This window comes from Hemiscyllium ocellatum, chromosome 13, assembly GCF_020745735.1.
Source record: "Hemiscyllium ocellatum isolate sHemOce1 chromosome 13, sHemOce1.pat.X.cur, whole genome shotgun sequence".
Taxonomy (NCBI): Eukaryota; Metazoa; Chordata; class Chondrichthyes; order Orectolobiformes; family Hemiscylliidae; genus Hemiscyllium; species Hemiscyllium ocellatum.
The window spans coordinates 6097755-6110751 of NC_083413.1; the positions used below are offsets into that span (position 1 = coordinate 6097755).

Sequence of the window (12997 nt, forward strand, 5' to 3'; positions counted from 1 at the left end):
AACACCAGCTACCCACAAAAAGACACGACCCTCTCTCCCTCGTAGCCCTACACACGGATTTAAAAAAAACCACCATTTTGACTGGGAACAACACATCTATCCTGGGACAGGCTAAGCAAAGACATGCCAGAGAATTCCTAGAGGCCTGGCACTCCAACCACAACGCCATAAACAAACACATAGATCTAGATGCCATCTATCAACCCCTCAGAAAACGACCAGGAAATGACATCACCACAAACCTCAGGAACCCCATCCAGGAGAAAGATATAAATAGAAAGCAGGAGACAACAGCTTCGTTTCACTTGGAGGTCACCACTGATGATGTTACCTAGCCAGGTAATGAAATGTCTGGATATCAAACCTACAGCTCAGTGAGCAAACCTACACCCTAAACCTCAACCTGAGCTACAAACCTTCACAAACGTTGCCATTATAATAGGTGAATGCAAAATTCTCACAGCACTAGCAAAACTAAACCATAAGTACTGCTTCATGAGGAAACTTTCCAATAAAAATACTGAAGGTGGAACATTGCGTGTCTAGCCTTGTACATCACCTCAGTTCAGCTCTGGTACGGTCAATGTGAAGATCAGAATGTCATGTTTAACTTCCTTATTGTAAAGTGATCAAATAGTCAATACCAACAGTGCAGTTCCTTACTGCAGAACAGCAGTACTGTCCTGCCCACAAAGAGCTGCATCTCTATCTGGGCCATTATACAAGCAGATTTTAAAAGATTCAATGTAAAAAAATCCCAACAAAAAAAAACGGTTCACGCTCCTCCTTAAACCCAAAGGAACTCAACTAACCATCGTCATTTGGCTTTACCAACTCTCAATAATCACTCCACACCCAGAAGCAATGCATAACGATAGAACCAGAGTGCTCTGCTTCTACGATGCTGCACTGAAAGATACCAGGAGTTAGAGCGTTACATTATGTATCAAAGTTCCATTAAAAAGCTTGTAATTTCTTGAGTTTGGAGGAGTATTCAGAATGAGGTATTTAAATGACAAAGACAGGATCATACAATATTTGGGGAATGCAGTGAATTGCAGTCAAATATCTGAATATCGTATTGTCCAAACAAAATCTCAAGGTCCTGTAAAAACGCTATCCATTATCCGAACAATCCGTTATCTGAACTCTTAGTTTTCCAAACAAAATACTCCCCACCCGTGTCATTTGGATAACCAAGCTTGTTCTGTATTGGTTAAAAACTGCCTGTATAAGGAGCAGTAGAAGTCTGACACTCAATTCCCCCAAAACAACTTCGTTAATTGGAGCTTCAGAGACAGAAACCAGAAGACATTTATCAGTCAGGAGTTACAAAAGCAGGCAGGGAGAGTTCAGGTACAGACCAGCTGAATTAAAGAGCTGGCTGATGGGACTGAATGGTCAACTCCTTTGCTGACAACCACATTGTAAATACATGCTTTGCCTGTATGCAATTCTCAAGAAACTTCAAGTCCAAAAATATTATTGTTCTATATATCAATCACAGTGGATCTTGTATGGATGCAGTGCTGTCAATATTCTTAAAGCTACAGTCTACTGTAACCTCCCCACGATGGCATCCAGCCCCGATGGTTGTAACACAACCACTTGTGCCCCACAGGTTCACGAACAAAATTACTGGAGAAAGTAAATGCCATTTATTTAATTGATTGTCAGTAATATTTAGTGGGCACCAAGTGGACCAGGATAACTGTACACCACAGATTTGTTCTAAATATCATGTTACTCCATACCAAATTTCACTCAGATTGGTTCAAAAGGTAGAACATTAGGAAGTTTCTCTTTCAAAGAGAAAGATATGACCACTTGCAATTCATTTTGCAAGCTGCAGAATGTTTTGTTGATGAATCTGATTGATAATATCTTCCAGATGTGACCTCTCTTAAAGGTCAGGCAGAACTGATGAGCTATTGGATGAGCTGCTGTTTCAGTCCTGGCAAGTTTACATGACTGTGAAACAAGGTGGCTCATTGTTCTAAAATTATGTATTCTTTTTGCGAGAAGGGTGGAGGGATAAAAGTGCCTCTTTACATCTCCTGGATTACAGGACACAGAAAACCTTCTGGAAACAAGCAGAAATAAAAGAGTGTGATTTCGGTCTGGTTTTTATTCTCTCCGTGAAAATCCCTCTGCAATTCCTCAACAAAACAATTTCTTAGATGGCAATTGTAGATTTAAAGCTGGTTCCATTCCAATCAAAGCTTGCAGCTAAAGGTATGTTAATCTCTTCAAATACTTACTTGTCCCAAGTGACAAATGTTGCTCTCTGTGTTGAAATGCCAAGGGCCACCATCTGCTTAATGTTCAATCCAGAATCTAGAAGCACAAAAAAAAACACAGGTTTCTTTTTAATGGAATGCATGAACTAGGCTAGAAAAACTTTGCTCAGGTTTTAATTGACAGCTAATCTGAAGCAACGGGAAGGTCCAAAAGTGGCTCTGAGCTTAACGCTACGGAGGTATTCAGATAAGCTTGGCACACGTCCAGTTAGCACCCACCCTGTTTAACCAAGGATGAGAAACTACACTTGTGAGGGAGGGGAAGGTGATAACAATGGAACTGCACTTTCAAAAAATAATCTATCTTCAGTCAAGTCCTACTTCTGACTATGAAACTACAAACAGTCTCTACAAATGTGAAGAACAAATTGTATCAAGCTTCCTTCATCACCCAAGTAACCTGGGCCAGGATTCCAGGTAAGATCCCTGGCAGGCAAAAGTAAATTCGCCATGGTCCCTAAACACCATCGGGCGGGTCTCTTATGAGAGACAGACGCACAGAGTAGTTAATGAAACAGAGCACCAAAAGAGGTCAATGCGAATAGTTTACCACTTAGAAAGAAACTGCCCTGAATACAGAATATTGTATTAGAACAGCGACAGACAATTTCAGCCTTTAAATCTGCGCTGTATTAGCCTAACTCATTCATATGAAGTTCCTTTGTTCACTATTTACAACAGACATTAGTCTATTCAAATCGCTGAACAAAACTTCATACAATCCAGTTAAACATGTACGTCATTTCAAAGTCTGTTTGAGATGATATTGAAGGGTTAATTAAACAAAAAAAAACTAAAATTCTGTTTTGATATTCAAGCTATTTTTGAAGTAATTACAGCTATCCATATCTCTGAAATCTACTCAAACCCCACATTAAGATAGCTAAACTGGATAGTCAGGTCTAATGTGAAATGGTTCCACTATTGGGGGGCCACACCTTCTGTTGCCAAGGCTCTGAGCTCTGGAATTAACTCTCCCCCAGCCTCTGTCTCATGCTCTTCAAGACATTCCTTCAAACCTAGCACAGTCAGCAGGATCTTAATCATCTGACATATCTTCCTTTACCACATATTCTTTGTTCCATAATGTTCCTATGAACTATGTCTTTCAGTATTTAAGACAGCATGTAATCATCATCACTGATATTATCAAAACCAGCAGAACATCAGCTTTTAACTTTCTCACCCCATATTGGTAAAGTAATTTTTGCTTCACAGGGATAATATTTTTATCAAGATACAAACAATGCCACGCTGAACCAAATTAGTTATCAAATAAGCAATGAAAACAAATTTCAAATCCTCCAGGATCTTTTGGCATTTCACCTTGCAAATAGTTTCTGAAAGCCAAAACAAATTAGATTTGATTAAAGCAGGACTCTGAACATTAGCAGGCTAAGAAGTGTACAAATTTGATGAAAAGCAATTTCAGGACATCAGGAAATTTATACAAACCCGCTAAAAAGGGACAAATGTATAACAGAAATTGCTTTCCAGGTTAAATCGTGAATGGCATAAAAGTGGAGTAGGTCAAAACACAGTTTAAATAAAACGTGACTTTAAATGGAAGAATAAAACTGACAATCTAAATGGGTTCCATTCCTGTTAACTGATCCACAAAATGTCAATGTGACAGCTCTTGATTTTCTTGTAGCTTCAAATTAAGAAGTCTTTCTTCAGTTAACCTATAAAAGGATACCAGCTATTGTCAAGGATCATTTAAAAAATGGCTCAACATTTCCCTGGAGGCCGTCACTAGGGGCCTACAACAACAGTGGGAATCCCAATTTGAGGAATTCCATCCCATTTCTCAGCATCAGCCATTTTCTCTGGCACAGCATAGGGTCAAAGCTACATCGTACAATCCCAAAACGGTCAATTCCATTGACAAAGTAAACACATCCATCTTGCAATCTTCATGGAGGTACGCTAATGTCGAAGACACATGGTTTACCACAGTTAGAAGATTCTTGAGCCATAGTCTGGACTTGGGAAATTTTTGAAAGTCTGTTAAAAACACCTTGCCCACATTATCTCTAAAATAGTCCCAGCCCCAACCTCCATATCCGGCAATATCCTGGTAAATCTATTCTGAACCCTCTTCAATTTAATAATATCCTTCCTACAGGAGGAAGGCCAGAACTGTACACAGTACTTGAGAAGAGGCTTCACCAACATCCTGTACAACCCCAACATGACATCCTAACTTCTGTACTCAAAAGGGTCTGAGCTATGAAAGCAAATATGCTAAATACCTTAACCAGCCCATCTACCTGGGATGCACATTTCAAAGAATTATGTACCTGAACCCCAATTCCCTGTTCAACAACACCACGTTAAGTTCTTTTTCCTGAGATTCTTACACACTTGATGCAACTGCAATACACTGACTTCTGTGAACAACCAAAATTTTATTAGACAAGTACAAACTGGGGAGAAACCCTGAATACTCTTCGCCACGCTTGCAAAGCATGTCGAGAGGACTCCCTGAACAAAGGAAACAATCCTTCCTTTATACAAAATCTTTACATCACAATCACTCCCCCATAGTCACATGCCCCTCAAGACAACAGTGACAGCATTTCCAGAAACAACATAAATCACCCGGCTAAATCTGTTGCAAATCACCTTCAGCTACAAGAGTAGTCAAAACTCCAACTGCAATGGTCCTACTGATCTTGAATAGGGTGATGATGCAAATGTAAATTACCTCTGAATACCCAGGGATGGGAATGTAAGATCATTTACATTCTACATGCAGAACAGAGACATCCCACCCTAGCCTCAGGGCCTCCAATTTTCTGCAGATCAGATCAAATTAACTCTAGTATCACAACTAGCCCAACAATACTGCATGGGAGGGCCCCTTATATAGAGGCTGACAGGAAATTTCCAAGCTTTGACTTCTGTACAAAAACCTGGTCAATCATCCCTTTATTTTTAAACCTAATTTATTTACAGGAGTGGAATTTCCCTCCTACCCTTGCAACTAAGTGCAGCTCTAAATTGAAATGTGAGAGAGAGTAACTTGAAAATTTACATTGTACCATACTTTATAAATCCTCGTTTAAGCTAACAATTCCGGCCAAGGAAACTGAAAAGGAAAATCGGATAAGTTTGAACAGACACTTTTTTGACCTCAAGTTGGAGCAGAGTGTGCTGCTGTGGGTACTACATTTTGTAAAAGGCGTAGCATTGTACATAGTGTAGTAGGGGGTTACAGCAACAGTTCTGGGAATGAGAAACTTCAAATAATGAGAACAGATTGATGAGGTTGGCACTGTTCTGCTCAGAGAAGGTGACTGAGAGGATATTTGTTAGAAGTTTACAAAATCATGAAAGGGATGGGTGGAGTAGACAGTGAGAAGCTGTTCCTGATTGTAAAAAAGAAGAGGGCAGAGATTTAAAAAAAAAAGTGATATGCAGACAGATCAAAAGTGATGAGGGAAAAATCATTTTTCACTGAGTAGTTAGGGTCTGGAATGCACTGCGTGGAAATGCAGAGAAGGCAGGTTCCTTTGGGGCATTTGAGAGAATACTGGACAAAGATGGTATGTGGGGTGGGGGGCTGAAAGCGAGATGCTCTTGGAATGGTCAGTGTGGACTCGATAGGGCAAATGGCCTGCTTCCACATTGGAGATATCCTACGGTTAGATTACATTCCTCACGGTGTGGAAACAGGCCCTTCGGCCCAACAAGCCCACACCGAAAAGTAACTCACCACCCTGACTAATGCACCTAAACAGCTATGGACAATTTAGCAAGGCCAATTCACTGGACTTGCACATCTTTTTGAATGTGGGCAGAAATTGGAGCACCCAGAGGAAACCCACACAGACACGGGGAGAACATACAAACTCCACACAGACAGTCGCCAGAGGCTGGAATCAAACCTGGGAACCTGCTGCTTTGAGGTGGCAGTGCTAACCACTGAGCCACTGTGTCACCCTGTTAATTCTAAGCGGATTTGCACTATCCATTGATTTGCTTCGAGTGTGCTTCAACTTTAAAAAAAATTCTGATTACACAAGCCACCGCCTCAAGTTCTCTGCCCTCAAAGTTTCCTGGAACCACACCCAAGTTTCCTCCACATGGAGAGCCTCAGACTTTCCCTGGGCCATCAAGCATCATTACCAAAGACCAGCATTACTCAATAGGAAAGAAAGGCAGTACAGACTTGGCTGTTGCAAAATAGTCTGCTCTTTGTGTTACTTGAATTAGACAACAGGAAACACTGATGTGGAAGAAAACTTGTGAAACTAAGTTCGAGTTCTTTTGACACTGCCCGAGTTCAGGTTCCAGCTCAGCTCATATTTTACTGAAATCTTTATTCAGGTCTCCCTTCCATCAGGGCTCAACCGTGCCAACACACTCCTGACTGGTTTTGAATAGGCTATCATCCATATGTACTGGAGTCAAGATTAGAGCGGTGCTGGAAAAGCACAGCAGGTCAGGCAGCATCCGAGGAGTGGGAAAATCAACGTTTTGGGTAAAGGCCCTTCATCAGGAATGAGGCTGGGAGTCTCAGGAGTGGAGAGATAAATGGGAGAGTGTGGGGAGGGGGGGCTCGAAGGTGGGTGGAGGTGGGGTTGAAAGCGACAGGTCAGAGAGGAGGGTGCAGCAGATAGGTGAGAAGATCGACAGATGGGGCAGGTCATGGGGACGGTGCTGAGCTGGCAGGTTGGAACTGAGGTGAGGTGGGGGAAGGAGAAATGAGGAAACTGCTGAAGTCCACATTGATGCCCTGGGGTTGAAGTGTTCCGAGGCGGAAGATGAGGCATTCTTCCTCCAGGTGTCGGGTGGTGAGGCAGTGGCGGTGGAGGAGGCCCATGACCTGTATGTCCTTGGCAGAATGGGAGGGGGAGTTGAAATGTTGGGCCACAGAGCGGTGGGGTTGATTGGTGTGGGTGTCCCGGAGATGTTCTCGGAAGCGCTCTGCAAGTAGATGGCCAGTCTCCCCAATGTAGAGGAGACCGCATTGGGAGCAATGGATACAATAAATAACATTGGTGGATGTGCAAGTCGCGGAGGGAAGAGTCTTTACGGAAAGTGGAAATGGGTGGGGAGGGAAATATATTGTTGTGGTTCTGTTCGCCGAGCTGGGAATTTGTGTTGCAGACGTTTCGTCCCCTGTCTAGGTGACATGCTCAGTGCTTGGGGGCCTCCTGTGAAGCGCTTCTGTGATCTTTCCTCCGCCATTTATAGTGGTTTGTCTCTGCCGCTTCCGGTTGTCAGTTCCAGCTGTCCGCTGCAGTGGCCGGTATATTGGGTCCAGGTCGATGTTCTTAATGATTGAATCTGTGGATGAGTGCCATGCCTCTAGGAATTCCCTGGCTGTTCAGGGAATAAGCACATTGACCTGGACCCAATATACCGGCCACTGCAGCGGACAGCTGGAACTGACAACTGGAAGCGGCAGATTCAAACCACTACAAATGCCAGAGGAAACATCACAGAAGCACTTCACAGGAGGCTCCCAAGCACTGAGGATGTCACCTAGACAGGGGACGAAACGTCTGCAACACAAATTCCCAGCTCGACGAAAAGAACCACAACAACGAGCACCCGAGCTACAAATCTTCTCCCAAACTTTGAGGGAAATATATCCTTGGTGGTGGGATCAGTTTGTAGGTGGTGCAAATGTCAGCAGAAGATGCGATGTATTCAGAGGCTGGTGGGGTGAAATGTGAGGACCAGGGGGGTTCTGTTTTTGTGGCAGTCCGAGGGGTTGGGTTTGAGGGCAGAGGTGTGGGACATGCATGAGTTGCATTGGAGGGCATCTTCAACCACGTGAAAGGGGAAATTGCAGTCTTTAAAGAAGGAGGCCATCTGGTGTGTCCTGTGGTGGAACTGGTCCTCCTGGGAGCAGATGCGGCAGAGGCGGAGGAATTGGGAATACGGGATAGCATTTTTGCAGAAGGTAGGGTGAACTGGAGGTCGATCTCTGGATTCCATGGCTTCACATGCAGCAAGTCCCATTCCCTATCAGCCCTGTGTTCTCTCACTTATAATGACCAACTCAAACAACACCCTGACTAAGAAATTCCCTTTCTTGGTTTCAAATCTCTCAATTGCATAGTTGTAACGTCGCTGAGTCTATAATCCAAAATCCCAAGCCAATGCTCTGGAAATATGGGCTCAATTCCCACCACAGCAGCTGGTGGAATTGAAAATCAGTTGGTTTAAAACAAAAAAAACTGAAACCGGGAGCTACTGCCAGTCATGGTAATTGTGAAAGCATTGCCAACTGCCAAAACCAATTCACCCACTAACATCTTTTTAACCAATCTGTTTAGGCACGTATTACACATTTCTAGAGCTGGCCAGACTTGAACCCTGGCATGCTAGTCCAGAGGTAGGGAGATAAAACTGCTCCACATAGCCCTCAGATTCACGCATACACTTTATAGGAAGGAAATCGACCTGGTCTGGATTACATGTGACTCTCAGCCACAACAGTATGGTTGACCCAATTGTCTTGAGAAATGACTGAGCAAACAACTCCGTTCAATGGCAATTACGAATGGGCACAGATGACCACCTCACCAATGATGCCCATATCCTTCGAGAAAGTCTGAAGTCTCTCTCTCAAATCTTAGCTCAACCCACAAAGACATCTCCATTCTCGTATTCTGACCTTGTGCATTCCAAGTTATCAGGTGACCATTGGCTGCTGTGCCTTGAGGTGCCCCCACTCAGTTTGTGAAGTTCCTCCAAATTGTGTAATGAGAAAAGGATAAATTAACCACCTTGTTGCAAAGAGTCCATAAGGAAAAGTGACCACAAAATGACAATCATTCATTCATTAACACGGAAAACAAGTTAAATTGAAAACAACGTTCCTGAATCAAAATAAGAAGGGAACTACGAGGGTATGGGATTGGAGTTGATGACAATGGATTAATTACTAAAAAAAGAGATGGAAGTGGATAGGCAGTGGCTAATATTAAAAGGAGCTAATGTATGAATACAATTATTCAAATCTTAGCTGGTGCAAAAGTAAACAAGGAGGCTCAATTAAGGCTTACAAAAGAAATTAGTGATCGTATCAGACTAGATATATAAAATTGCCAGATAAAGTAGCAAACCTGAGGACTGGGAGCAGTTTAGAATTCAACAAGAGATCAAAAAAGTTTGATGAAGAGGGGCAAAAGAGAGTATAAAGTTGTAAGGAACATAAAAATGGACAGTAAAAACTTATTTAAATATGCAAAGTGAAAAAGATTAGTGAAGGAAAATGTATGTCCCTTACAGTCGAGAATGGAGAAATCCGACAGGGAACAAAGAAATGGCAGAAGAATTGAGTAGATATTTTGCTCTTTGATTCACAAGGACAATTTCTCATAAAATGTTAAGGGACAAAGCCAGTTTTTTTGGACCTCCAATATGGGGTATAGATTAGATTCCCTACAGTGTGGAAACAGGCCCTTCGGTGCAACCAGTCCACACCGACCCTCCAAAAGGAGTAACCCACCCAGACCCAATTCCCTCTCACTAATGCACCTAACACTATGGGCAATTTAGCATGGCCAATTCACCTGACCTGCACATCTTTGTGACTGTGAGGGGAGACATGGGGGAGAATGTGCAAACTCCACACAAACAGTCGCCCAAGACTGGGATTGAACCTGGGACCCTGGTGCTGAGAGGCAGTAGTGCTAACCACTGAGCCACCATGCCGCCCCACTATACCACTAAAAACAAACAAATTTCCCCCCCTTACCTTCAACCGCCTCCTTAACAACAGCAACAAATTGTTCAAACATCTCTTCTGGATTCACTTCCACCCAACCAGGCTTGGGATACAACATGTTTATCTGTTTGGCAAAATTGATAGCAACAATCTAAGTTAAAAAAGACTTAAAAAAATTTCACACAGCATCAATTGTTACATGACCAGAATCCAACAGTGCAGAACAAACTTCAGATATTCAAAAACTAAATCAAAGACCAATCAGTTAAAAGATCAATCAACTTTAACAAATCACTAAACACAATCAACAAGACCTGATAAAATTTTAACATATGTAAATCATTTAATGCTCATTTTCCAGTGTTTGACACTTGAACACCAGCAATTGTGAAATATGGATATGTAGAATTAAGAAAAAGCTCATGGGTGCATCTGCACCAACTGCAATGACGTAAAGAAAAATGGGAGCAAAATCTGATTGGGGGTTGGGAGCTAAACAAAAGGGAGTTCCCAAGAAACTGGCCTCATAAGCTGCACTTGACTCCATCTACACCTCCCACTGCTGAAGGAAAGGAGCCAAAGACCCCTCCAAACCTGGTTATATAAACTCTTCTCCTCCCTCCCCCCCATCCCCACCCCCGGGCAGAAGATACAAATGTTTGAATACACACACACAAGCAGATTTAAGAACAGCTTCTCAGCAGACTTACAATTAGACTTCTCAAATATTAAGTTGATTTTTCTCTGCACCTTCTCTGTAGCTGCAACACTATGTACTGCATTGGGTTCTACTCCCCTGATGTAATAATGGAAAGGTAAGATTTGTCTGGATAGCATGCAATACTTCTCACTATCTCCGAACATGTCATAATAAATAAATCAAACCAAAACCTTTCAGTGTTTTGCATCAAGTTTACACTTCATAGTGTATGCAGACTAACCAATATTGGCTCTGTAAGAATAAAGCTGAAAATGTGTTGCTGGAAAAGTGCAGCAGGTCAGGCAGCATCCAAGGAACAGGAGATTTTTGCTGCCTGACCTGCTGCACTTTTCCAGCAACACATTTTCAGCTCTGATCTCCAGCAGACCTCACTTTCTCCTTCTGTAAGAATAAAGGGTTAGTCAGTTAACTTGGTTGGCTGAATGGTGGATTTGTGATGCAGAGCAACACCATCGTGGGTTCAATTCCCACACTGGCTGCGTTAGCAAGGAGGACTCCGATCTCAACTTCTCCCCTAGTCTGTGGCGTGGTGATCCTCAGGTTCAACTCACCACCATTCACCTCTCTCTAATGGGATCTCTACCTTTTCCTGGAGGAATGCACTGTAATATCCATTTTCGTCAGTGTTACCATTAACTTAATGAAGAAACAAATTATAGATTTATGGAAGAAATAATATGTTTGACAAATTGTCAGAGGTTTCTGAGGCTGCAACTAGTGAGATAGATAAGGGAGAAACTAAGGGATGCAGTGAAAAATTAAAATCTGCATATGCATTTTACTTCAGTATTCCAGTAGTGCACACCGCCTAGGAAAGATACAGAACATTTTAAAAGGTAGTTCTCAATTCCGCACTTGCAGCAGAACAATGGAATGTGGGTATTCTGCATGCTTCTCATGTTTAGGCTGGAAGACTTACTTTCAGAGTTGGATTTAGTTTCTCTGATGCTAGTGATGTTTTTTAGTTTAAGTTTGTCACATTGACGCGAATATTTCCTTATACAAATCTGTTTAATGTCTTGGAAAAAAATCACAGATGGAAAGATTTGTAACAAAAAAAAAATCACCGTGCACTTCTTAAAATAACTGCATAATTAGCACAGTATTTCATAAACTGTTATTGGTCAGAATTATTCATCCAAGGTCATTAAGACTCTACATTTGATAACTGCATTCAAACTAAAACATGCCTTTAGCAGAGTCTCAATCCTGACCCTCTGGTGACCATTATAAAATCTCTCTAATCTAGATTGAAGAGACCAGGCATTTGTGCAAATGAATAGGGTCATTATTATTTTAAACAAAAACTCCCACAGAAGTGGGAGTTCAACCTCATTTGGAAACTTTTTGAAAAACAATTCAAATTAGTTTACAAAACAGTGGAGAGAACTCCATACAAGATCAGATTTGAAAAGAACCGTACATATATTGTAACCATAGAATGTGTTATAAAACTGCATTAAGTTCCATTCAGAGTAATCGACTTTGACTGTCACCCAGTTTACACACAATTGTTCCAAACACACCCCCCTCGCAATTCTAGAGATTTAAGGGTTAGCTGAAACAAACAACTTTGTAAAGTTTGAAGTCACATGACAGCAGATTCTAGTCCAATCGGTTTATTTGAAATCACAAGCTCTCAGAATGTTCCTCCTTCATCAGGAGGAACTCACTTCACATGAAGAGGCAGCATTCCGAAAGCCTGTGATTTCATATAAACCGATTGGACTATAACCTGGCATCACGTGACTTCTGATTTTGTTCATCATTTGTGGAATTTTATTGAACCTTTCTTTTCAAATCAAAGTAATTCATGGCAGGTGTGCATCACTGGCTAGACCAGCATTTCCGGCTCATCCCTAATTGCCACTGGAGTGGGGGAATTCAACAATGATAGCGCTATTGAACCTCATGGGGTAACAGTTAAAATTGTGTTTTGTTGGAGATGGCCATAGCCTGGTATCTGTCCGGTGTGAATATTGCTAGCCAATTGTCAGCTCAAGCCAGGATATTAGCCAGAGCTTGCATTTTGAGCATGGACTGCTTCAGTATCTGAGGAGTTGCGAATGGTGATGAACACTGTGCAATCATTGGCAAACATCCCCACTTTCGACCTTACAATGGAGAGAAGGTCATTGATGAAGTGCCTGAAGATGGTTGGGCCTAGGACACTACCTCGAGGAACTCCTACAGTGACACCTGGAGCTGAGATGACTGACCACCTTACTTTGGTATGACTCCTTTGGGCAGAAATGGTTTTCTTGATCCTCACTGAAACCCGTT

The 12997-nt window shown here is 42.1% G+C and overlaps 1 protein-coding gene across 3 annotated transcripts in view; it reads right to left on the reverse strand.

Moving 5' to 3' along the window:
• The window catches only part of gk5 (glycerol kinase 5), an 84151-nt gene that overhangs the window by 58487 nt on the left and 12667 nt on the right, over nt 1-12997 (reverse strand). For 2 of the 3 annotated variants that reach the window (XM_060834505.1, XM_060834504.1), the window contains exons 2-3: nt 10024-10117; nt 2262-2337 (exon numbers count right to left, since the gene is read on the reverse strand). In XM_060834505.1, the coding sequence (XP_060690488.1) occupies nt 2262-2337; nt 10024-10111 (164 nt within the window). In that variant the 5' untranslated portion in view covers nt 10112-10117. The remainder of the gene's footprint in view (nt 1-2261; nt 2338-10023; nt 10118-12997) is intronic. The other variant, XM_060834506.1, reaches the window with a different exon arrangement.